At 46.3% G+C, this 25,468-nt stretch overlaps 2 protein-coding genes across 10 annotated transcripts in view; one reads left to right on the top strand and one right to left on the bottom strand.

Annotated features, from left to right (window-relative positions):
* On the bottom strand, positions 1-1,902 carry Cox5b (cytochrome c oxidase subunit 5B). Its single transcript, NM_009942.2, has 4 exons — positions 1,700-1,902; positions 1,105-1,178; positions 839-938; positions 1-192 (listed from the first exon to the last, which is right to left on the bottom strand). The coding sequence occupies exons 1-4, from the start codon at positions 1,800-1,802 to the stop codon at positions 80-82; spliced, it is 390 nt and encodes a 129-aa protein (NP_034072.2). The 5' UTR covers positions 1,803-1,902; the 3' UTR covers positions 1-79.
* Positions 1,903-10,198: 8,296 nt separating this feature from the next.
* Fam178b (family with sequence similarity 178, member B) overlaps positions 10,199-25,468 on the top strand; it is a 120,495-nt gene continuing 105,225 nt past the window's right edge. For 2 of the 9 annotated variants that reach the window (NM_001126046.1, NM_201365.2), the window contains exon 1: positions 10,206-10,521. The gene's annotated coding sequence lies outside the window, so the exon portion shown is untranslated. Of the gene's footprint in view, positions 10,522-25,468 lie in introns of all 9 variants that reach the window. The other 7 variants (NM_001372417.1, NM_001372416.1, XM_017321451.1 and 4 more) reach the window with 6 other exon arrangements.

Raw genomic sequence — 25,468 nt, 5'->3', positions numbered from 1 at the left:
TATGGGAGGAGCCAGTGCAATGGCTAATCTTTATTAGAGAGAAGTTTTTCTTTACATTCTGAAAAGATAACACAGGGGCTCAGTGGGCCATTTGGTGGGGCACCAGCTTGTAATGGGTTCCACAGTTGGGGCATCGCTGACTCTCGCCTTTGTGCAGCCAAAACCAGATGACAGTACAGTTGTCCTCTTCACCTGAAAGGGAAAGACGGTTGACAGTCATCCAGCGTCCATGTACAGAGGGAGGCTTTCAGCATTCACCTCTTTCCTACAGACACTTCGGACACAGCAACAAAACTGCCACTGACTAGGAGACCACTTCACGCTCCGCTCCTTCAAATGAAAAAGCGGGGATGCATTTACCTGTGAGTAAGATAACCTTGTATGGGGTCACTGTAGGTTCTAACAATTCCAGTCCCTATGCAAAATTCCAAAACAGGATCTGTACTCATGTGTATCCCTAGTGCTTGAAACAAACAGTACCTGGCATATGTATGTACATACGTGTGTGTGTGTGTGTAAATAATCTGGGCTGGAAAGATAGTTCAGCAATTAAAAGCATGGACTGCTCTTCCAGAGGACCTGAGTTCAATTCCCAGTAGCCACAGCAAAGTGGCTCACAGCCTTGCTTGTAACTACAGCTCCAGGGTCATCTGCCTTCTGTGACTTCTCATGCATACTGAGACTTAAGACAGTCAACAACCCTTACAACAATGTATACACATATTTACATTTTTACACACATACAGTCCATCATACACACATATCTGAAGCAATTTATAGACATTCTGTGAGGCAGGTTATAAACAAATGGGCCAGAAAATAAAAACAAAGTGCTTACAGATGCAGCCCACTATTCTCTTGTTGCTGATGGACGGGACTAGATTAGGGTCTTCCTTGGTGCCTGAAGCTGCCTTTGGAGGTAGCATATTGTATGGGTCCTGAAAGAGACAAGAGTTGACTATTTATGACAGATAACGCCTGCCACTGCACTGCAAAAGGGCCGTTCCTACAAGCTGGGTTGTCAGGACCAGACGCTGGCTGACAGGAACTCCTCTAATCCCATCCAAGCCCCAGGGCTCCAGAGGACACAGCATTTCTCCTTACCAGTCCCTTCTGTGCTGCTATCATGATCTCCCTCTCCAGCCCAGTAGCCTGCTCCTCATCAGTGGGGACACCACCTAGAAGAAGAAAAATGAGCTACGGCAATTGATATGACCACGATGGATACACGATAAAAAGATCAACACGGGAAAGGTGACGTTATCCGCTTCTTTGGTGGGTTCCCAAGCTACCCATTCCCACAGTCCCCTAAGCCCACTGAGGCATGACTCCCAAGCCATACCGTTTTTCCCTTCCCACCGCGGAAGCTTGGTTGTCGACTTTCCCTACAATCAAGTCATGAGAGTATACTGGCTGGTGGCGGGCAAGGGATTTGAATGTTGGTCCAGCGCTTTTTCAGCCCTCCAAGTCCTTGTGTTCCAAGGTCACCCGGCACCTTCCAGTGAGGGCACTTTGAAAGCGGGTTCGATCGGGTGGGCGGCCGAAATTACAGCAAGACCGGACAGAGCGCCGGCTCCCGGAGCCTAAGGTGGTCAGCAGGGCTCGAGAGAACGCTAATGGCCGACCCCGCTCGACCGCCCATCACCAACCACGCCGGAGGCCATGGACACCGGCCTGTCCCGCCCAGCTGGTCACGTACCTCCAGAAGCCATGGAGCGGGTCACGGCCGCGCCACGGGGGCCGTGGGCCCTCAGGGCCTGCGCCGCCAAAGCGCCCACTCCGCGAAGTAACCTTGAAGCCATCTCGCCCGAGACAAGCAGATGCACTTCCGGGAACAGGCTGAGCAAGATGGGCGGGACTTCCGTTGGTGGGAGTCTAACAACGCCCGGTCAGTCTTCCGCTTCCTGCCCCGACCAGCCGAAGCAGCGCTAAAAGTAGACGCCGCACATGCGCAGTTCTGCCTCTTCGTGGGCCGCGCAGACTCCCGCCGCCTCCGGGGCGTGGCGTCAGTCACCCTGACAGCTAGCGGCTTTCGGGTTCATGACCTGTCCGCTTGAGTGTTCGCGCCCAGTGTCCCAGCCACATAGTAGTTCTTGTAGTGGAGGTGCTGTGGAAGCCGAAGTTCCCGCAGTCAAGGGCTTCCACCACGAATCATACAACCTTGGGCGTGAGCTCAGGAAGCCTGTTGTGTTTGTTATGCCTGTTAGCCACGGGTTCGAGACTGCAGACAGCTTTAGTTGTTACCAAATTGTTGCAATGGCCCACTCCGTCAGAAATTGACAGTACACCCCCCCACACACACAGTCTTAGCCTCAATTCCCTCCTCCACTCTGTTTTGTTTTGTTTTTTAAGCACGGTATCACTATGTAGCCTGGCTGACCTTTAACTCCCTATGTAGATCAGGGTGGTCTAAAGCTCACAGAGATCTGGTTACCTCTGCTGGGATTAAAGCTGTTGCACCGTCCTCAGTTTTCCTCCTATAGTAATGTTATGGGAGGTGATGGTGTTGGCCCCAGGGACAAGGATGAGGGGGGTGCGGGGGGTGCGGTGCAGAAGGGCTTTGGAGGCATAGATGTAGGATACCTCCTGATGGCCACTCCACCACGATGAGGATACTAGGAGGAGGAGGGACAGAAAGAAAGTTAATAATGCAACTGGAAATGACAATAGGCACCGTGGCCAGAAGTCTCTAATTTAGACAGAAAACGTCCTCCATTGCTCAGTGTTGCACACAGGTAAAGCCTGACAACTCACGGCAGAGCGTTCACTAGATTTCCAAACACTGGCTTCTTCGATTTATTCTCGTTGTGGAACATTCCTGAAACACTATGGCTGCATACAGTATCTATGCTTCCCTAATTGCGTCCCAGTGATGAAATCTTAAGTACCTTGCAGAGGCCTGACATAATAATATCAAATGACTTTTAGTAAATCCTGCCGCTTGGACCAAAAATATAGTTTATAGAGCTTGTGACTACAAAAGGTCAAGTTGAGGAAAACTACAAAGGACTAAATTCCTGGGTGTTGTCACCTACCCCTTGTAGGTTATTTTCAAAAGGGTCTGGTGGAACATTCCTTCAGAGGAACTAACCTGGTCTTCATGGCTGCCCTCAACCAAGAAAAAAAAATAGCCTATAATGAGGCACCAAATTTCTTGACTGTGAAGATGGGCTTACACTTTGCATAGTTTTCATTTTTACTTCCTTGTCTCCACTACAATCATCTGGATTAATTCCTAATTCAAGGCATCTTTCCTCCAATGAACCCATTATTGATTTGTGTCCACATTAAGAGGGAAAACCCCAGTCAGCCCCATCAGCCAGCTCCACCATCTTTCCTCCTTTAGAGAACACTCAGGAAAACCAAGACTAGATGTCTTTGTTAGGGTGAAGAGACACTGTGACCACGGCAACACTTATGAAGGAAAACATTTAATTGGGGCTGGTTTACAATTCAGAGGTTTAGCCCGTTATCATCATGGAGGGAAGCAGGGCAGCATCCAGGCAGACATGGTGCTGGAGGAGATGCTGAGAGTTCTACCTCAGGATCCACAGGCAGAAGGAAGTGAGAGACGCTGGGTCTGGCTTGGGCTTTTGAACCCTCAAAGCCCACCTGCAGAGACACACTTCTGCCAACAAGGCCATAGTTCTTAATCTCTGTCAAGTAATGCCACTCCCTAATGACGAAGCCTTCAAATATATGAGACCATGGAGGCCATTCTTAGTCAATGTGCATCAAAAGCACATTGTAAAAAAAAAATCATATAACACAAACAACACAAGCTGGCAATTTGGCATTTATTCTTTCTGTCCCCGACCCACACTAAGCCAGATTTTTCTCAGCCTCAGCACAATTAATATTTTGAGCCTGGAGATGATTTGAAGCAAGGAGGGGTTGAGGGTTCCCTTTGTGTACTGTGGGACTTGGAAACTCTCCCTCCTGGAAGTCTCCAGGGTGGCAACAGAAGTGTCCTGAGCACAAAGAAATGCACATACACGAGATGGATTTGCTTGTGAGATAAAAATATAAATGACTGAGGAGTTGCTTTTCTAATTGAACAGAATATTTTGTGGACGTTCCTCCAGGTCAACACATATATTATAATTGCTGCATAATATTCTTTATAGATGTGTTGGAATGACTCCAACTATCCCCCTGGTGGACTGGTGGATATAGAGATTTCTGAGGCTTTGTTTTTGAGGATTTTTTTTTTTAAGACTCTTCATGAGCTCAGTCAGGAGCACAATAGAGACATGTGGTTGAGCCATTGTGGTACAGGACTATCCTGGACACCGCGCTCATGCTAGGCTGCGATTCTGCCACTCAACTGCATCCCAGCCCTTTCTGGTTTAGACCAGTGGTTTTCAACCTGTGAGTCAGGACCCTTTTGGAGTTCGAATATCAGAAATTTATATTGTGATTCATAACAGCAGCAAAATCACAGTTATGAAGTAGCGACGAAATAATTTTATGCTGGGGGTGGGGGGTCACCACAAAATGAGGAAATGGATTAAAGGGTCACAGAAAGGTTGAGAACCACCATTTCAGACATTCTCACCCTGTACCTCAGGCTGGCCTTGAACTCTTAACCCTTCTTTCACTTCTGAGTGCCGGGAACACAGGAATGAATCTCCTCACCAGGCCAGATTTCCCATTTTTGTCTCCTAGGCTGTGGCAATGCATCCTGTAGCTGGGATCACAGGAGTGTGGGCATGAAACATTTTGACACTTTATGCTGAGTTGTTTGCTTAGAAATGTGTAGCAATTTCATCTCCATACTAGTAGGGTCTTCCCAGTTTGCCTCTAGCTGAGAGAACAGTGCAGAGCTGTTTCTGCTACAGACATTCAGCTACCTGAGTCCCAAGGCCTCGGGCAGCACATCTTTTCAGATTGTCTCGGTCTTTTGCCCTTTCTGTCAACTGCCACTCTGGCAAACTACCTTACACTAACCCTGTGTCTTAGTTCTTCTTTTTCTTATTATTTTATTTTTTATTAAGATGTATTAAAGAGTGGTGGCATTGTCCTTTAATCCCCAGACCCAGGAGGCAGATGCCAGCAAATCTTGGGTGAATTTAAGGTCATCCTGGTTTATGTAGTGAGTTCCCAGTGAGCTAGGGCTACACAGCGAGGCCTTGAATGGCGTTTTCTGCCCTGTGGTATTTCCACACATGTATATGGTGGGCACTAATCAAATCTAGCTTTCCTTTATGCCCCCTCCTCAGCCTTCCCAGCTTCTAGCATTTACTATCTGTTTTAGGGTTTTACTGCTATGAACAGACACCATGACCAAGACAACTCTTAATTGGGACTGGCTTACAGGTTCAGAGGTTCATTATCATCAAAGTGGGAGCATGGCAACGTGCAGGCAGCCGTGGTGTAGGAGGAGCTGATAGTTCTACATCTTGTTCCAAAGGCAAACAGACTGACTTCAAGACAGATAGGATGAGGGTCTTGAAGCCCACACCTACAGTGACACACCTACTCCAACAAGGCTACGCCTCTAAATATGTCCAGTTTCTGGGCCAAGCATATCAAACCTATTCTACAGTCCAGACGCCCTTGTTCAGCTTCCACATGAGAGAGGAAACTTGTGCTGGTCGCTCTGTGAGTCTCTTCTCTCACTTGACACAGTGTCTTCCATGTCTCCACATTTTTCTGCAGATGACAGAGTAATTGCCTAAAACACAGTGAATATACACTAGCAGTAAATGTTAGCCTAATGGTGTTCTATTCAGTGTGCTCATAGTTTCATCCTTTGACAAAAAGGAATTCTGGGGCCAGAAAAATGGCCAAGAGCAGAAGGAGTTTGATACTTGGAACCCCCAGGGAAGGAGAGAACTGGCTCCCACAAGTTGTCATCTGAGCTCCACACTCATGCTGTGGCACATGTGCACGTGTGTCCACAGACTATACACGGAATGAATGAATGAGTGAATGAACAAATGAAACTTAAAAGGGGAGGGGGAAATTCTAGACATGCAAAAACAAAACAAAACTGCTTGCTACCTTTGTGAACACGAAATTGAAGGGTCGACTTGGAGGGAGCTGGTCCATGAGGGGAGGTGGGGATGAAACGAACACTTCTTACTTCCTATTTTGACTGTTTTGAGTTTGTGTTTAACTCTGTGACTATGTTACTGTAATGGCTATTCCTGGTTGTCAACTTGACTATATCTGGAATGAGCTACAATCCAGAATTGGAGGGCTCACCTGTGATCCAGATCTTGAGGCTGGAAGATACAAGTTTCTGACTGGATCTTGGCATGGAGATCTTGAGGCACAATGGCTATGAAAATTTAGGCAAGGTACCACATGCCTTTAATCCCAGGAGACTGAGGCAAGGAGGTCTCCAAGTTCAAGATCAGCTTGGGACAAAACAAGTCCCAGATCCAGGCATGGTGGTACACACCTTTAAACTGGGCCATGCCTTCTGCTGGAGACCTACATAAGAACATTGGAAGAAAGAAGATTCTCTCTTCTTCACCTGCTTGGCATTTACTTGCCAGCACATCTGTTGGAGTCTACTTCTACAGAAGACCAGCTGAAACAACCAGCCTTGTGGGGCTGAACAACTAGATTCTTGGACTTCCCATTCACAGCTGACCAATGTTGGGGTAGTTGGACTGCAGCCTGTAAGTCACACAACAAATTCCCTTAATATATAGAGACATTCCATAAGTTCAGTGACTCTGGAGAGCCCTAACTAAGACAGTTACCTCTTCAGAGATTGTGATATTCTTACTTAGGGGAACTGTTTGTTTTTCTGATTCTTACTGAATATTAAAGCAATTATATTGAGTCTTCAGGACCAAAGCCAAGGCTGGTTCTTAAGTCAAATAAATATTTCTGCCTTAAAATCTATTTGGTATAGTGTGTATGTGTGTGTGTGTGTGTGTGTGTGTGTGTGTGTGTCTGTCTGTCTGTCTGTCTGTGGATCTGTGTCCTTAGTATGGTCAGAATCACCAAAGCTGAAATGGTAGGGTCAAAAGGCTCTTCAGTGGGCTGGAGAAATAGCTCAGCGGTTAAGAGCTCTGAGTGCTCTTCTAGAGGTCCTGAGTTCAATTTCCAGAAACCACACAGTGGCTCACAACCATCTGTAATGGGATCCAATGCTCACTTCTGGTGTGTCTGAAGATGACAGTGTATTCACATACATATAATAAATAAATCTAACAACAACAACAAAAAGCAGCTCTTCAGGTTTAGTTCTGCTGCTTATGATACAGCTCTGACCTCTGGTGGCCCCAGAGGCCCTGGACACCATTGGAACATGCATGCTGGGCAAGTTTTTAATTATAGCAGGGATGGGCTGGCGAGATGGCTCAGTGGGTAAGAGCACTGACTGCTCTTCTGAAGGTCCTGAGTTCAAATCCCAGCAACCACATGGTGGCTCACAACCACCCATAATGAGATCTGATGCTATCTTCTGGCGTGTGTGAAGACAGATACATTGTATTTATGTATAATAATAAATAAAGCGCCGGACAGTGGTGGCACACGCCTTTAATCCCAGCACTTGGGAGGCAGAGACAGGAGGATTTCTGAATTCGAGGCCAGCCTGGTCTACAGAGTGAATTCCAGGACAGCCAGGGCTACACAGAGAAACTCTGTCTCGAAAAACAAAACAAAAGTAAATAAATAAATCTTTGGGCTCTAAGCAAGCAGAGCCAACCAGAGCAAGTGGGGTTGACCTGAGTGAGCAGAGGTCCTAAAAATTCAATTCCCAACAACCACATGAAGGCTCACAACGATCTGTTCAGTTACATTGTACTCATATACATAGAATAAATAAATAAATCTTTTAAAAAAAATTATAATAGGGGTGAGGAGTAAACGTGCCTCGGGCCTGCTAGGCCTGACCCTAAGGAGCCTCTGGTGGTGTGAGGAGGAGAGCTGCTTGGAGCCAAAACCCTTTCACATCAGAGTGAAATGTTTTTATGCAGACACCACAAATCCAAAATGGGTCATGTGAAATTACTGCCAGCATGGAGCCTGGCTACCACTGGGCTCAGGGGGTTAGACTAAGATGCTTATTGAAAGCATCTATTATTTTATGGAATGGAGTCAAGCGTGACAGCTGGGCAGTCAAGTCAGCCCCTACCCCTTTTTCAGGTGCCTCACTGAAATTTCTGTGAGAGCCACTGGGCACCTGGGATTGTCACTGGTAAGGGTTGTGCCAGGGCAGTGAGAGGAGTTTGTGCGCCGCCCCCCCCATTTCTACCATTGAGCTCCACTGGCATTCAGAGGGACAGCCTAGACCCTGAGAAAACCTTTGATATCCAATGTGGAGGGAAGCACCCCTCCCCTCCCTCCAGCACAGAGAGCAGAGGGAACAGATCAGGGAGGTTCTGGGAGGACAATTGCGGAGTACTCAGCCAGTTTGGGCAGTCCCTGCTTCAGCCTAAACTTTAAGGCCTAAAGCTACCTGTTTTACTGTGTTAACAGAACAAATCACAGTCATGGGTGGTAGCTAACCTGCATAACCCAGCATTTAGGAGGCTGGGGAAGGGGCTGGAGAGATGGTTCAGGGAGTAAGAGCACTGACTGCTTTTCCAAAGGTCCTGAGTTCAAATCCCAGCAACCACATGGTGCCCTCACAACTACCTGTAATGAGCGCTGACGCCCTCTTCTGGGGTATATGAAGACTAATAAATAAATAAGGAGGCTGGGGAAGGAGACTTGCAGTGAGTTCAAGACTATGTAGTGAGTTCCAGATCAGCCTGGGCAGAGAGAGGGAGGAGAAAAAGAAAGGGATTAATTTTGACTCATAACTTAGTAGTCTCACACATACATGTGGTTACCCTGGAATAAAATCCAAGGAAGCAGATTCTAAGAGGAGAAAGAGTCAGCAGGCCTCCAGGGTATGAAGCAGTCCGGCTTAACAAACTACCGTTTCCACTCTTTCCAGAATCCCTTGGATGAATTCAAATGTCCTAAAGACACAAAACACGGGGAGTCCCTAAACAGAATGGAATCCCTTACGGGGAAAGACGGGCCAGTAGAAACAGCCCCAGGGTCAAGCTGGGCTCTCAGAAGCCTATACAGTAGCTCTGGGCCCAGCAGGTGGCCCTAGAGCCTGTTTCTTATCTGGAAACTGGTCAGGTTACCAGCACCCTCTAGCGGGCTGCAGACAGCTAACGCGCGGTTCCGTTTCTGGAAACAGTTTATCCACTGAGTTATCCTTTGTGTTCTCATTTGGTTGGGCTTGGCTCCGTGCCTTTCTATTAAACTTTCAAATGGTGCTCTTTAATAGAAACCCGCCCAAACATTTAAGATGGCCTGCGCTTTCCAAAGAACAGTAAGGAGTTCAGAGAGGACCGGGCTGATTCCTTGAGTAAACCCAGCTCTTCATAAGGCTGAGGCAGGAGAATCAGATATTTTAATTGGAGTTTGAGGTCAGCCTGTGGTACACAGTGACTACCTGTCTCAAAAACAATTAATGAAATTAAAAGTAAAAATGCTTGTTGCAACTGGAAGTCGGATGAATTGACTAGACCATTAAAAGAAAAGAGGAAGACTCCTCCAGCATACTAGGACAGCTGTGATCCTGCCCATACCATCCTGGTCACCAAAGAAGGGCTCCCTCCAGAGACAGAATTTGCTAAAATTCCAGAGTCGGGCTGGCAAAATTCAGCTCTACTGCCCTCTTGCCTGGAGAACAGGGCCAACAGATCATTAATTAGCTACAAGTAATGCCTAATTAAGTACTGGTTCCTCAAGTGTGTAGGGCACAGATTTTCATGGAAGACAGGTCTGGCTGAGGCTAAATCAAAATGACGCATATAAGTGGCCTCTCTCAATGTTAGTTATTGGGCCAGGGCTCAACCAGTGTTGGCTGTCAATCCGCAGGGTTGACATCCCTTAAGCTGCCTCTCCTTCACGCTTGCATACTCACACAGAAGAACGCCCAGAACAGGTTCTCAAAGCAGCTCGTGGCCAACATTCAACAGCGAAAGGCGTAGAGCTATGCACCACTAACTGCGGCGCCTCGACTTTGGAAAAGTCCCGTCGTTAGACCGCTGAACGTTAAACTGCGCATCCCGAGTTCAAATCTCCTTGCCTTCCCTTTGATCTTGGGCCACAAGCAAGCCCTCCGCATCCGCATCTGGAAAACCCAAGGCTGGCTGAAATTCAGAAGCTGAGTGGCGCGGGGTGATCCGGGCGCGCGCACGTGGAGGGGTTGCCACGCGACCCGAGGGCGCGTAGGGGGTTGCCACGTGACGGGGTGGGGAGGAGCACGTGAGAGGTCACAGCCTGCCCTAACGGTGAGTGCGCTAGGCCTGGCAGGCTCGGTTGGGCCCCCGAGAAGGTCCCTCCTCTCGACTGTCCCTGCTGACCTGGCCCCCCACCACCGTGGTCTCCTGCTCCAGCTTCTTGTGCCCCATCTTCTGAGGCTGCCTCGGAGGTTCCTTCCCGTGCCACGGCTTCCTGTGGCTGCTCTTCAGGTTCTTGAGTCCAGGGCTCCCATGAGTAGGCCTCCATCACAGCCCGCGGGGTAGGACCAAAAGCTGCCTTTTACCGGTAAGTTCCTCCGGGACCACAATTTCCTCACCCGTGAGTGATCCGGGCCTGGGAGGCCATGTTAGCGCGGTTGCCTGCATCCTTCTGTTTTCCTGCATCTGGCTCAGGGTTAGCCCTCACTGGTAGGCCAAGCCCCACCCACCCCTCCATGTTGTCAGGTCAGCCCACATGAACAGAATCCCACAGCCCTGTTCTGCCGAGCATGCTGTACGCCAAGGCCTGGCGTGATGGTTTCTTTTTGGGGTGGTGTGGCCTGTCCTGTTTTGTTTCTTAATGTTTCCCGGGGCATAAAAATGAGTTGTTGTCTTTCCGGAACCATCGGCTGTTCTCAGACCCGGCTTATGCTTAGTTTGATAGATGTAAGAGTTTTACAACGCTGGGGTCTGCTTAATTTTTCTTAGAGAATGACACTCCGATCTTCAAGTCTTTCAGCTTGTGAGCTGGGGCCTCCCTGCCACTGCCCTCGCTAGCATCCCTAGCCAATAAATATTTGTTTAAAAGAAGACATAGAGCATGCTCCTGGGAGCAAAGCATATTGCTGCAGCAGTATTAGGGAACTCGAGGCAGCTATAATTTTCCACGTTCATCATGACTGTTTGGACATTGATGCTCAAAGCGCTTTGGAGTTTCTATATTTAGTATAGAAAATAGTATATTCTTATTTTCCAAGGATCTGTTCTTATTTTCGTTTCCATAAAGCCAAGAAAAAAGAAAGATAGAAAGGTGGGAGGTCACGTGTTGAAAGCACACCATGAGACCGAGATGGAGAGTGGAGAGAGTCTTGGCTATGTGTGATTTGGGAAAAGCACTAACTCGGGAGAGCATGGTGGCCCTCCTGCTGGCCATGTTGGCCCTCCTGCTGGCCATGGTGCACACTAACCAGGGGACCTGAGGCCTCTCTGTTAGACCTTCATCTCCTGTGTTCTAGCCTGGACACCTAACAACTCCTCTTTCTGATTCTAAGATGTGTGTTTATTCACATGGAGACAGCGCTGAACTTGGGTCCCATAATTGCCTTCCCTTTGTCATCTTGTCTTAGCAGCTTGAAAGTCACCGGTGTCCTTGAAATCATTAGCATCTCTGTCAGCTGCGTTGTTGATTGAGTGATTTTAGGTTTCTGATTTGGAGACTCAGGGAGAAAGAGTGAGCTGCTATCAGACTGGATTCCAAGATCCTTGGACTGACTTCTTTGGAAATGTTTATGTAGTCAAGAAATGTGAGCCAAAGGATAGGTTCTGAAAATAGGCATGTATAATGTGTGTGTGTGTACATGTTCTTTTGTGGATAGAGAAATGCCTTGGAGTGAAAGGTATTTAAAGCAGCCAAACTTAGCTGCCCAGCAAGCAGCAGTCCCAGTCCTTGGGTCTCAGACTTCTGCTGCTGCAGCTACTTTATGAGTTATTAGTACTCGGAGCTCACCTGGACATGATCTTTCCCTCCCATGCCACCGTGTGTGTGTGTGTGTGTGTGTGTGTGTGTGTGTGTGTGTGTGTGTGTGTGAGTGTGTGAGAGAGGGGGGGGGGCGGTGTCAGGGGTTATGTACATATACTGGCAGGTACCCACAGAGGCCAGAAGAGGGTAGCAGGCCCCTTGAACCCAGAATTGTAAGCAGTCAGTTATGAGCTGTCTGATGCGGATGATAGGAATGGAACACAGGTCCTCTGAGGAGCGCTGGAGCTCTTTACTACTGCGCCATTGCTCCAGCCCTGTTTCTTTTGTTTCTAAGTGAGCGTGCCAGATGAGCTTTGGGGATTTGGCCTACTTACTACTGTATTGTAAGCTGGCTTAACGATTGTGCTCCCAGTGAGGTTCACTAATGAAGCTGCAGGATATCAGAGGTACCAGTCAGCAGCACGGGTTGTCTGTGGCCGGTGGTATGTTTAAACAGATGGGCATGGACCAAGCCTAAGGCTAAGGGTCATCACCCTGGTCTCTGTCTTGAGAGAAAACACACACTAGACCCCAGAAGGCCTTGTGTTCTGTGGATTTGACTCCTGCTGGGACCACTCATGGATGACTTTTTAGCTTCTTCTAAAATTAGATTCTTTTAGCATGTAAATCATAGCTAACATGGCCATGGTGTGTACGGACGTCGCCCTTCCCACCTCTGGGATCTCCCTGGCTCTCAGATGAAGTCACAACTACTGTCACCCCCACACCAGGTGGCTGGTTTTGCTTTTTCATCTCTTTATGCTTTGTTTTGTTTGAACAGGGTCTTTTTTATGTAGCCCCTGCTGTCCTAGAACTCGATGTGTAGATATGTAGACCAGGCTGGCCTCAAACTCACAAAGATCCATCTGCCTCCCCCCCCCCCCCCCCCGTACTGGGTTGAGGCATGTGGCATCAGGGCCAGCTTTGCTTTTTTATCTTTGAGAATGACTTTGGGGTGTCATTTTAATTTTCTTTTGCTTTTCAGTTACCTATTTTGCATGTGTATGTATATTTGTGGGCATAGAAATGTATATGTAGAGGTCATGTATATTGTACCATAGTGTGTCTGTGGAGGTCAGAGAACAAAGTCTGGGAGCCAGTTCTCTCCTTCCAAGGGTAGGTTTCCTCCGATCCAGCTGAGCTCAAGCTCCGCAGCAAGCATGCTCTCTTCCTGAGCCCTGCCAGCCCTGGGTATGTTTTACTTGTAGATATTATTTGATCTTCTGTTTTTGAGTTTGATTTCTTCAAAGTACTAAAAGTTATTTTTAAAAAATAAACAAAACTAGTTTTCAAGCACAGCAATGAAAATCTTTCCCGGCAAGGATCGTCAGTGGATGCTGAAACTGGGGAAAGAAAGTATGGCAGGAAATGGGATGTTTATATTGCCTTGGGGCATCTTCCTGGAAGAACTGATAGTTATAAGAAAACTGTGGAGCGGCAGCACAGAGCATCCTGGTCCACTTTGGCCAGTGACTGAAGTTAGTAACAGCTGTACCAGGACAAATGGGCACTGTGTATGTGCCTTCCGACAAGGTGCTCAGAGGGCTGCTCAGAGCATACAGCCTGGGTCTCAGCACACACGGCCCCACACAGACCCTGACTGGTAACCCAGGTCCAGGCTGACTCACCAGAGCTCAAACAGTGTGAAAATGAGGTATTTAAGTCAGGTGTGGTGGCAGACCCCGGACCCCAACACTCAGGAGGCCGCAGCAGAAAGAAGGCACGGAGGCAAAGTCTGTCCTTTTGTTTTTCCAGGCAGGATTTCTCTGTGTCGCCCTGGCTGTCCTGGGACTCACTCTGTAGACCAGGCTGGCCTCAAATTCAGAGATCAACCTGCCTCTGCCTCCCAGGTGCTAGGATTAAAGGTGTGCGCCACTACTCCTGGCTGGCAAAGTCTATGTTAGCAAAAGTAGCAGCCATGTGTACATGTGTGTACATCGAGACTAAAGAAAGTACCGATAGAACATGTACAAAAAATGTGGACGTTTGGGGAATTTTGATGACTGGCTAAATCTTTCTATTAAATGGAACTTGAGTCAAGTCTGGAATTAATTCCAAATAAAAAATAGGTCAAGGGCTGGGTGTGGTGGTGCATGTCTTTCATCCCAGCTCTTGGGAGGCACCTACCTACCCAGGTGGGTAGAGATCTCTGTGAGTTCGAGGCCAGTCTGGTCTAAGAGTGGATTCCAAGACAGCCAGGGCTGCATGAAGAAACTCTTGTTTCAAAAAAACAAGAAGGAAGGAAGGAGGGAGGGAGGGATTAAAAAACGTATACATGTGAGATGAGAAGGTTTTGCAAGTGCCTTTTATGGTACCATAACATCAAAATCTTGTATGACCTGGTGAATTGGGGATAGAAATAAATAAGTGCTTGTGCCCCCAAAGAGACATTTGAGAATTTCAGCAGTAGAGAGAGGGGCTTTCGGTGCTCTGGATGGAGGAAGGGCATTGCAGTGGCTCAGTGAGCTGTGAGGTGTTCCTGTGATAAAATGCCATGTGGTGAGCCAGTGCTTCACGCAGCAACATGCATGAGTTCCATATATGTATGATGCTGAGGAAAGGGCAGTCGGGCACGAAAGAGTTAAAATGTATGTTGAAGCTGTGTGTGGTGGCACATGCCCAGAGAAGGCAGAGGCAGGCAGATCTCTGAATGGGAGGCCAGCCTGGTCTACAGAGTGAGTTCCAGGACAGACAAAGCTATACAGAGAAATGCTATCTCAAAAAATTATATAGATAGATAGATGTAATATAATATTTATATATGTAATATTTATAGATAGTAAGTAAATAAAAAAAGGAAAATGTATGATTGTATATTTGTGTCAAGTTCCAGAATAGGCAAAATAAATTGTTAGTGTTCAAGCTAAGGGGTGTTTCCTTGATGGGACAGAACAAGAAATCTTTCTAAGGTATAAAATGTTGGGTATTTTGGGCTGGTGAGATGGCTCAGTGTGTAAAGGTACTTGCCACCAAGCCAGATGACCTGAGTTAGATATTGCAATGACTATTTCTGGTTGTCAACTTTCCTACAGCTGGAATTAAATAAAACCCAAGCTACTCTGTACACTTTTGAGGGATTTTTTTCTTAGTTTGAAGTTGGGGGCTGGAGAGATGGCTCAATGATTAAGAGCACTGACTGTAATGTACTTCCAAAGGTTCCGAGTTCAATTCCCAGCAACCACACGGTGGCTCACAACCATCTGAAATGGGATCTGATGCCCTCTTCTGGTGTGTCTGAAGACAGCAACAGTGTACTCAACATACATTTAAAAAAGAAAAATGGAAAAAAAAAAGAAAAATGGAAAAAAATGGAAAAAAAAAGAAAAATGGTTTGAAGTGTGAAGACCCACTTTTTTTTTTTTGGTTTTTGGTTTTTGGTTTTTTGGTTTTTTGAGACAAGGTTTCTCTGTATAGCTCTGGCTGTCCTGGGGCTCGCTTTGTAGACCAGGCTGGCCTTGAACTCAGAAATCCACCTGCCTCTGCCTCCCAAGTGCTGGGATTAAAGGCGTATGCCACCACTGTCCAGTGAAGACCTACTTTTAATCTGTATCTTTTGATAGGAAGATCTGCCTTTAACCTGGGCCATACCTTATGTGGCAGCCGTATTAAGGACCCCTCAGCAGATGTTACTCCCATTTCCACTCCTTTCTGCCTTTGACCTAGAAATTAATCCCTCACTGTCCTTTATCTCAGAAGGAGATGCCAGGCAAGACAATATTGAGGTCCCTCAGGGCCCATCAGCAGTGTCCAACCAAACTCAAGCTAAGCAGGCTCCTTAGAGGAGAGCTAAAAAGTGTGACCCTGGAGGAGTGTGCTAGACTACTAAAAAAGTAATGAGTTTGCTAATTCATTCAAGCAGAAGTCTGGGGACTATGTGTGGGAACAGATTCTAAGGGTGTGGGATAATGGTGGAAGGAACATAAAACTGGATCAGGCTGAGTTTATTGATATGGGCTCTCTGAGGGAAGATTCTTGGTTTAATACGGAAGCGCATCCAGGTTTGAAGATGTTTGAATTGTTGACTTCAGCATTTGTCAAAAGATGGCCTGTTAAAAAGGAGCTGGAGAGGCCTGATTTTCTTTGGCTTAGTGTTGATGAATAAGGCTCAGGGAAATTACAATGCCAGAGTGGGTATGCTGTGTAAAACCTAGTCCTCCACAATGAGAAGACCCAGAAGACATGTTCTTCACCAGTCCTATAAGTTGCAAAATGGTGAGAGGGCACCAGCATGTGGTAACACACAGTGCATATCAGAGGATGGGAAATAAATCCAACCAAAAGTCAAGCACCATCTACTTCAGTGAAATTCTTCGGAGTCCAGTGGTGTGGGGCATGCAGAGATATTCCTTCTAAGGTGAAAGGTGAGTTAATGCACCTGGCCCCTTTTACATCAAGAGAGAAGCACAATGGTTAGTGGGTCTATTTGGGTTCTGGAGACAGCAGATCCTCACCTGGGTGTGTTACTCAGGCCCATTTACCAAGTGACTGAGAAAGCTGCTAGTTTTGAGTGGGGCCTGGGATAGGAAAAGGCTCTTCAACAGGTCTAAGCTGCTACACAAGCTGCTCTACCCTCTTGGGCAGGATGATCCAGCAGACCTGATGGTATTTGAGATGTCAGTAGCAGATAGGAATGCTGTTTGGAGCCTCTGGCCTCTGGCAGGCCCCTATAGGAGAATCACAGAAGAGACCTTTGGGATTTGGAGCAAGGTTCTACCATCATCTGTAGAAAACTATTCTCCCTTGAAAAACAGCTCTTGGCCTGCTGTTGGGCCTTATTGGAAACTGAGTGTTTGACAATGGGCCACCAAATTACCATGCAATCTGAGCTGCCCATCATGAGCTAGGTATTATCTGACTCCCAAAGTCATAAAGTAGGACATGCACAGCAGCAATATATTATCAAACTGAAGTGGTATATACACGATTGGGCCTGAATAGGTCCTGAAGGCAAGTTACATGAAATTGCCTGAATGCTTATGGTTTCTACTTGTACTACAATGCAGACTGCTGCCAAACATGCTCCTGTAGCTTTATGGGACATGCCCTATGATTAGTTGACTGAGAAAGAGGTGACTCAGATCTGGTTTACTGATGGTTCTGCACATTATGCAGACAGCACGCAGAAGTGGACAGCTGCAGCATTACAACACCTTTCTGGGGCAACCCTGAAAGACCCTGACAAAGGGAGATCTTCACAGAGAGCAGAACTTAAAGCAGTACACATGGTCATACACTTTGATTGGAAGGAGAAGTGGCCAGATGTGCAATTGTTCGCTGAACCAATGGACTGGCTGGCTGGTCAAGGACTTGGAAAGATCACAATAGAATAATTGATGAGCAAAACATCTGAGGAAGAAGCATGTGAATAGATTTTCAAGTGGGCAGAGGATGTGAAGATACATGGGATGTGTCCTGCATAAATGTTCATCAAAAGTTGACTTCAGTAATCAAGTAGATAGGATGCCTCTTTCTGAGGACAGTTAACCTCTTTTCTCAGCCATCCCTGTCATTACCTCATGGACCTATGAACACAGTGGCCACAGTAGCAGCGATAGAGGTTATAGTTATACATGGGCTAGGCAACATGAACTTCCAGTCATCAAGGCTGATATGGCCACAGCTGCTGCCGCCAGATCTGTCAACAGCAGAGACTAACACTGAGTCCCATGGATGGCACCATTCCCTAGGGGTGACCAGCCAGCAACCTGGTGGCAGGTTGACTACATTGGACCACTTCCTTCATGGAAAGGATACCACTTTGTCCTCGTTGGAGTAGATACTTGTTCTGGCTGTGGATTTGCCTTTCCTGAGCATAATGATTCTGCCAAAACCACCATCCAAGGATTTACAGAATGTCTTATCCACCATCTCGGCATTCCACTCTGTATTGCTTCTGCCCGAGAAACTCACTTCACAGCCAGAAGTGTGAGAGTGGACCCATGATCATGGCTTCCACTGGTCTTACAATGTCCCCCACCGTCTGATAGAATGATGGAATGGCCTTTTGAAGACAAAATTACAGGGCTAATTAGGTGGCAGCATCCTGGAGGGGTAAGGCAGGGTTCTCCAGAAGTCAGTAAATGCTTCCAGTCATTGTCCATATATCAGATATATGGTGCAGTTTCTCATATAGCCAGGAGTCAAGGGGTGGAAAAGGAAGAGTTCCACTCACTATCACCCTAATGACCCACTAGGAAAAATTTTGTTTCCTTTTCCTGTGACCTTAAGTTCTATTGGCCTAGTAGTTTTAGTCCCAGAGTAGAGAGTGCTCCTGTCAGGAGCCATGATAAACATTCTGTTGGCCACTGTGGACTTGTTTGTTTTTTCAAGACAGAGTTTCTCTTTGTAGCCTTTGCTGTCTGGCCCTAAACTGCCTGTCTCTGCTTTCCAAGTGCTGGGATTAGGGACATAAATCCCGACCTCCCCTCCCACCACCACTCTGGACTTTTGATGCCCTTAAGCCGACAGGATAAGAGGAATATCGGTGTTAGGAGGGGTGATTGATGCAGATCACCAAGGGGAAATTGGTTTGCTTCTCTGCATACAGGTAAGAGAGATTGGAGTGCAGGAGGTCTGTTAGGTGTCTCTTGGTGCTTCCATGGCCTGAGAAGAAAGTCCATGAGAAACTACAACAGCCTAATTCAGGCCAGATGACAAAAGGGCACAGACCCTTCACGGATGAAGGTGTGGGTCAAACCTCTAGGAAAAAGGCCAAGACTTGCTGAGGTACTTACTGGGGGTGAAGGAAGTATAAACTGGTTAGTAGAAGATAGTTACAAATACCAGCTAAGATCACGTGAACAAGCCAGGCAGTGGTGGCACACGCCTTTAATCCCAGCACTCGGGAGGCAGAGGCAGGCAGATTTCTGAGTTCGAGGCCAGCCTGGTCTAAAGAGTGAGGTCCAGGACAGCCAGGGCTACACAGAGAAACCCTGTCTCGAAAAACAAAGAAACAAAAAAATTCATGTGACAAGTTGTAGAAATGAAGATTATAGTTAACATGTACAAATATTTGTGTTTTCTTTCCTCAGTGTCTTTAAGAATATTAAGAGGGTAGCAGTGGTTAGTATACCTATGCTTGAGATACTAAAAGAGTGTCCCTTGAGGGACATCCTAAAACACTAACACCGAGCATTCCCTTTTGAATGTGAGGAAGGAGGGAGAGTATGATGGGGTAGAACCTGGAAGGTGAGCGTTTGGTTCCATACTGTGCTGTACTGGATCTGAGGTTGTGTCTTGAGCTGAGACTGTCCTAAGGCTCAGTCAGTGTGAGTCTAGAGAGGGTTGTTTTTCTTAATTAAATCATTTAAACTTTCAATCTGGAACTTTTGAGGAGGGAAGGCCCACCTTTACTCTGGACCACAACTTGTGAGGGCAGCCTATACAAGGACATGGAAGAAGGAAGATTGCTCTTCACCTGTTTGCTCTATCTCTTGCTGGCAAGGCCATTCCTTCACCCGCAACAGCACCTTCTTTTTCTAGGCTTTGGGGTAAACTGAAGACCAGCTGAGACATCCAGCCAGCCTCATGACTGAATAACTACTGTATTCTTTGTTGTTGTTGTTGTTGTTGTTGTTGTTTTGGTTTTTTTCAAGACAGGGTTTCTCCGTATAGCTCTGGCTGTCCTGGAACTCACTCTGTAGACAAGGCTGGCCTCGAACTCAGAAAAGGTGCTAGGATTAAAGGCGTGCACCACTACCGCCCGGCTAACTACTGTATTCTTGAGCCTTCTCTTGATAGAGACAACCAGTGTTGGATTAGCTGGGACACAGCCTGCATGCTGTTCTGATAAATCCCCTTTATCTATATATTCATCCTATAAGTTTTGTCCCTCTAGAGAACCCTAAGTAAAACAGGTACTGGGGCCTACAGGGTGGAAGGAAAGACTCCACAAGTTGTCATCTCACTTCACATGTGGTACACACATGGTACTCTCTCGTGCACACATGGTAATATTTTAATTAACAGTGTCTTTGTTCTTTTTTTTCCTTGAGTATACTTGTCTGTATGTGCATTGTACAGTAATTACTGGGTCTGCATCTCTGCTCTGTGTTTAGTACATTGCACATTAGCGAACAGTGGCCCCTAACTTTCTGCGAATCCTTTCTGAGCCAGGCCCTAGGCTGGGTGCCTGGCACAGAGACTCTTCATCTGTGTGCTGAGGGACTGAAGCTCATCAATGTGGTCGAGACACACAAGCCTCTTTGTGAGGGTGAAGAGGAGCTGGGTGTCATGTCAGCTTTTCAGTCAGTGGTGACACATTTTCTCCTCTGATCCACATTTGGGATCACCCCCCTCCCCCAGCCACGGGTTCCGGGGATGGAGCACTGCTGAACTCGCAGAACCCCTGGGTGATCTTGAGGAGCAGCCGAAATGGGAACAGAAAACCCGAGTGGACAAAACAAAGACTGGTATTATGTCGCCTAAACTTAGCGGCTCTGCATTGTCAGGATGACACAGACAGCACTTGTGCTCAGAAAAGAAACGGATCTAAAACGGAGAAAATGCCCGCCCTCCCTCCCTCCCTCCCTGCCACATGTGGCCCGACCACATGGAATTCCTCTCATCCTTACATCAGCCGTTCCTTTTTGTATTTGATTTATCATCTCGGTAGCCGCTCAGTCTTCAGCATATGTTACAGACTTGCTTGCTACTTTAAAATCCTCAAATAAAATAAACTGTCTTTTTAAAGAGAAGTTTTATGACTTCTGTCCTACACTTGGAAGACCTCAAGAGGCATGGTCCCTCACAAGGAGCTTCCAGAGACCTTGCCTCTCCCTCTTGCCTCTCTATCAGCAGTACAACACAAGCCACTTTTAAAATAATTATTTTTATGTGTATGGGTGTTTGCCTACATGTATGTCAGTAAACCACATGCGTGAGTGCTTTTGGAGGCCAGAAAAGGATGTCAGAACCCCTACAACTGTACTTATAGGTGGTCATTTGCCACCATTATGAGTGTTAGGATTGGAACTCTAGTCCTCTGTAAGAACAGAAAGCTGTGCTCTTAACCACTGTGCCATCTCTCCAGGCCTGATGTAACTTTTTTTGATGTGTCTCTCCATCATTGTCCTCTTTTGTCCTTTCAAGAGTGAAACTTGTGGTACATAGTGAGACCCTGTCTCAAAAAACAAACAAATGGGGGCTGGTGAGATGGCTCAGCGGTTAAGAGCACCGGCTGCTCTTCCAAAGGTCCTGAGTTCAAATCCCAGCAACCACATGGTGGCTCACAACCACCCATAATGAGATCTGACGCCCTCTTCTGGTGTGTCTGAAGACAGCTACAGTGTACTTATAAATCTTTGGACTGGAGTGAGCAGGGCCAACCACAACCTCCATTCCCAGCAACCACATGAAAGCTCACAACCATGAGTAGAGTGTACCATATACATAAAATAAATAAATCTTTTAAAAAAGAATATAGCTTGAGTAGCAACAGTGACATTTTTGCTTTTTGGGTTTTTTTCTCCCTCCTCCCTCCTCCCTCCTCCCTCCTTCCTTCTCCTCTCTCCTCTCTTTTCTCTCTCTTTCTTTCTTTCTTTTTTTTAAGATTTATGTATTATGGGGCGGTGGTGGCATTCGCCTTTAATCCCAGCACTTGGAAGGCAGAGGCAGGTGGATTTCTGAGTTCGAGGCCAGCCTGGTCTACAGAGTGAGTTCCAGGACAGGATAGCCAGGGCTATACAGAGAAACCCTGTCTCGAAAAAAACAAACAAACAAAAACAAAAACAAAAAAATTTAAAGTAGGTATGTAGTGTTCCTTCCCTGTAGCTGTGCTAAAACTCCACAAGCAAGGCAACTTAATAGAAGGGTTGTCTAGCAAGTTACAGGACAGTCAGAGTTACAAAAATAGAGAGACTCCATCTCTAAATAAATAAATAAATAAATAAACGGAGTCCATCATGACTGGACGCATGGCAGGCATGGCCGCTGGCAGCAGATATGGTGGTAGGAGCAAGAAGCAGAGAGATCACATCTGTTACAGCAGATACGGAGCTGAGAGAGCACAGTAGTAGAAGAAGATATGAACTCTCAGAGTCAGCGTTACAGCGAGGCTACACCTCCTAAACCTCCCTAAAGGGCAACCAACTGAGGCCAAGTGTCCGTGCCGGAGCCCGCAAGGGACATCCGAGTGTAGATGCCTAGTGGCTGGAAGAGGATGTTGGATCCCCTGAAGCTGACAGTTGTAAGCTGCCCAGTAAGGTCCATGCTGCAGTGTCTGTGTCTCTCTCTCTCATTTGTTCATTTGATTTTTTGTTTGTATGTTTGTTTGTTTGTTTGTTTGTTTCTGAGACAGGGTTTCTCTGTGTAGCCCTGGCTGTCCTGGAACTCACTCTGAAGACTAGGGTGGCCTCAAACTCAGAAATTCGCCTGCCTCTGCCTCCCAAGTGCTGGGATTAAAGGCATGTGACATCATTGCTCAGCTCATTCTTTTGGTTTGAGTTAGGGTCTAACTTTTGTCCCAGGCTGTGCTGGAATTTGCTGTCTAGTCCAGGCTGACTTCAGACTCACCAATTCCTGTTTATAGACATGAGGCTCTGGAACCCTTTATTTTCTTTTGATTTCTGTCTATAGTTGACTTTCTTATGGTTTTCTTTTGTGCTGCTAGGCATGGAACTCAGGGCCTCTGTCATGCTCAGCAATGCTCTATGCTAGAACCACATTCTCATTTGTAGTAATAGATATAAAAACCCTAACTATCATTGCCTGTCTTTTTTCCTTCAATTCTGTCCGCTTCCTTCATATATTCTAGGGCTCTGTTTTTAGGTAGTTATAATTAATATTTATAGTTGCTATAGATCCTTAATTAATTTTAGCTGGCAAAAGCTGTATGTCCTCATAGCGCACAGTCTGTGCTTTGAAGTACTGTGTAATGCAGTGCTGAGTCTGATAATGAGCTTAAGCATTGGTTTACACACTCCTAGATGACTGCAGTTAGGAATTTGACTCAGGCCTGAGTTATCTGAAGGAACCTCACTGAGCCTTGTCTCTGTCAGATTGGCCTGTGGGCGTGTGTCTGTGGGGCCAGTGGTCCTGCAGTGTCTGAGAAAGCTAGCTGAGCTGAAGCTCAGGAACAAGCCAGCAAGCAGTGTCCCTGTATGGTTTCTGCGTCACTTCCTGCCTGATTTCCTTAACGATGGATTGGAACTTAGAAGTGGGAGTTGAAATAAATCCTTTCCTCCTCAAGCTGCTTTGTTTTTTTAATAAATACTTTCTTAAGATTTTACTTTTTTATGTATGCGAGTTCACTGTTGCTCTCTTCAGACACACCAGAAGAGTGAACCAGATCCCATTACAGATGGTTGTGAGCCACCATGTGGCTGCTGGGAATTGAACTCAGGACCTTTGGAAGAGCACTCAGTGCTCTTAACCGCTGAGCCATCTCTCCAGCCCCTCAAGCTGCTTTTGATTGCCATGCAAGTAGGTAGGTTTTTGTTTGGTTGGTTTGCTTTGGTTTGTTTTTAATCAACTTAACAAGCTACAGTCATCTGAAAAGAGGGAGCCTCATCTGCCTCCATAACATTGAGCTGTAGGCAGGCCTGTAGGTCGTTATATTGGTCTGTGGCCTCTGCACCAGCCCCTCCCTCTAGATTCCTGTCCTACTTGTCTTCATTTGACATGAAGGATAACTGGAAGCCAAATAAGCCTTTCCCCAGTGTGTGTGGTTGAACCTAAGCCTCATGCAGGCTAAAGCAGGCACTGTACCACTGAGCTCCAGTCCACCCTTTAAGATAGTCTTACAGAGGCTGGAGATACAGCTCTGTGGCTAGAACACTTGATGAGGCCGGGCGTGGTGGCGCACACCTTTAATCCCAGCACTAGTTTGAGGCCAGCCTGGTCTACAAAGTGAGTTCCAGGACAGCCAGGGCTACACAGAGAAACCCTGTCTCAAAAAAAAACAAAAAACAAAAACAAAAAAAAGACTGTGCTTCAGTGGTCTCTACATACCATGGTCCCCTTACATAAAGTCTGAGGGGCTGGAGAATTTGCTCAAAGGTTAAGAACACTTACTGCTCTTCCAGAAGATCCAAGTTCAGTTTCCAGCACCTACGTGGTGGCTCACAGTTGTCTATAACTCCACTCACAGGGAATTCAATGCCCCCTTCTGACCTCCAGGAGGACCAGACATACACAGAGTCCATACAGATACATGGAGACAAAATAGCCATACACATAAAATAAAATAAATGCAGAATTTATTTATTTATTCATTCAGGAGAAGTAGCCAAGAGATCACATCCTGAAACAGGAGCAGGGAACAGAACGAGCTCCAAAGCCTGCCTGCAGTGACACACTTCCCCAGCAAGGCCACAACTCTCAGACTCATGGGGACATTCAAACCACCAACCTAGGTTCAAGCCCCAGTCTAACATACTCTTTATATAAACCAAACATGGTAATATTTGCTTGTAACCTCAACTCTTAAGAGATGGAGAGAGGAGGCTCAGAAGGGTCAGACCATCCTTGGCTACATAGAGAGAGTGAAGTGTGAGACAGCCTAGGCTAGAGGCCTTAAATTCAAACACACAAAACCTTTGTATACCAGTATAGCTATAGTATCCCTCCTTTATGTTGACATTATTATATAAGTAATAACTTTATATGTTGTGTCTGTCAGAAGAGATTTATGAGTGCTGCGTTACATAGCCATCTTTTAAGTCAGGAGAAAAAGGAGTTACCACACACTGGCTTATATTCATCTGCTTATTTGTGAGGCATTGAAATGTTTTCACTTATTATTATTATTATTATTATTATTATTATTATTATTATTATTATTGGTTTATTTTCGAGACAGGGTTTCTCTGTGTAGCCCTGGCTGTCCTGGAACTCACTTTGTGAGCTGAGGCCAGCTGGTCTACATAGGAAGTTCTAGAATAGCCAAAACTACAGGAGAGATAACAGGTCATTAAAACAAAACAAAAAAGGCACAACTGGGCATTTTTTTTTAATTTTTAAAAGCTTTAATCCTACATCAACATGCAAATTATGTGCTAATGTAAGAAATTGTAACTTCAATTTTTGCATCACTTTTTTTAAAGATTTATTTATTTATTATATGTAAGTACACTGTAGTTGTCCTCAGACACTCCAGTCAGATCTCGTTACGGATGGTTGTGAGCCACCATGTGGTTGCTGGGATTTGAACTCCTGACCTTTGGAAGAGCAGTCGGGTGCTCTTACCCACTGAGCCATCTCACCAGCCCACAACTGGGCATTTTTATGGTGTGTTTGATAACACTTGGCTTACAGCTGGCTTCTTACGCTCTAGGATTTGTTGTTCCTGTGTGGGTAGTGAGTTCTCTAGAGGCTTTTTTTTTTTTTTTTTTTTTGGTTATGATCACTTGTTTCTGTTGCTTTAGCTGAGTGACCATTACATTATTTCAAAGCTGAGAGTGGAAGGGAGCTGAGGCAGGTATGAATTTGAGGCCAGCCAGTGCTGTATATGAAGACGTCTGTCTGTCTGTCTGTCTGTCTCTCTCTCTCTCTCTCTCTCTCACTCACACACACACAC

Source organism: Mus musculus, chromosome 1 (genome assembly GCF_000001635.26).
Source record: "Mus musculus strain C57BL/6J chromosome 1, GRCm38.p6 C57BL/6J".
NCBI classification, from domain to species: Eukaryota; Metazoa; Chordata; class Mammalia; order Rodentia; family Muridae; genus Mus; species Mus musculus.
This window is presented reverse-complemented; position numbering and strand designations above follow the sequence as displayed.

Coding starts and splice junctions, on each gene's coding strand:
- Cox5b (NM_009942.2), bottom strand. CDS start 1,802: ATGGCTTCAAGGTTACTTCGCGGAGTGGGCGCTTTGGCGGCGCAGGCC. Junction 1,179..1,699: donor CCGCTCCATGGCTTCTGGAG/GTACGTGACCAG, acceptor TTCTTCTTCTAG/GTGGTGTCCCCACTGATGAG. Junction 939..1,104: donor TAGCAGCACAGAAGGGACTG/GTAAGGAGAAAT, acceptor TGTCTCTTTCAG/GACCCATACAATATGCTACC.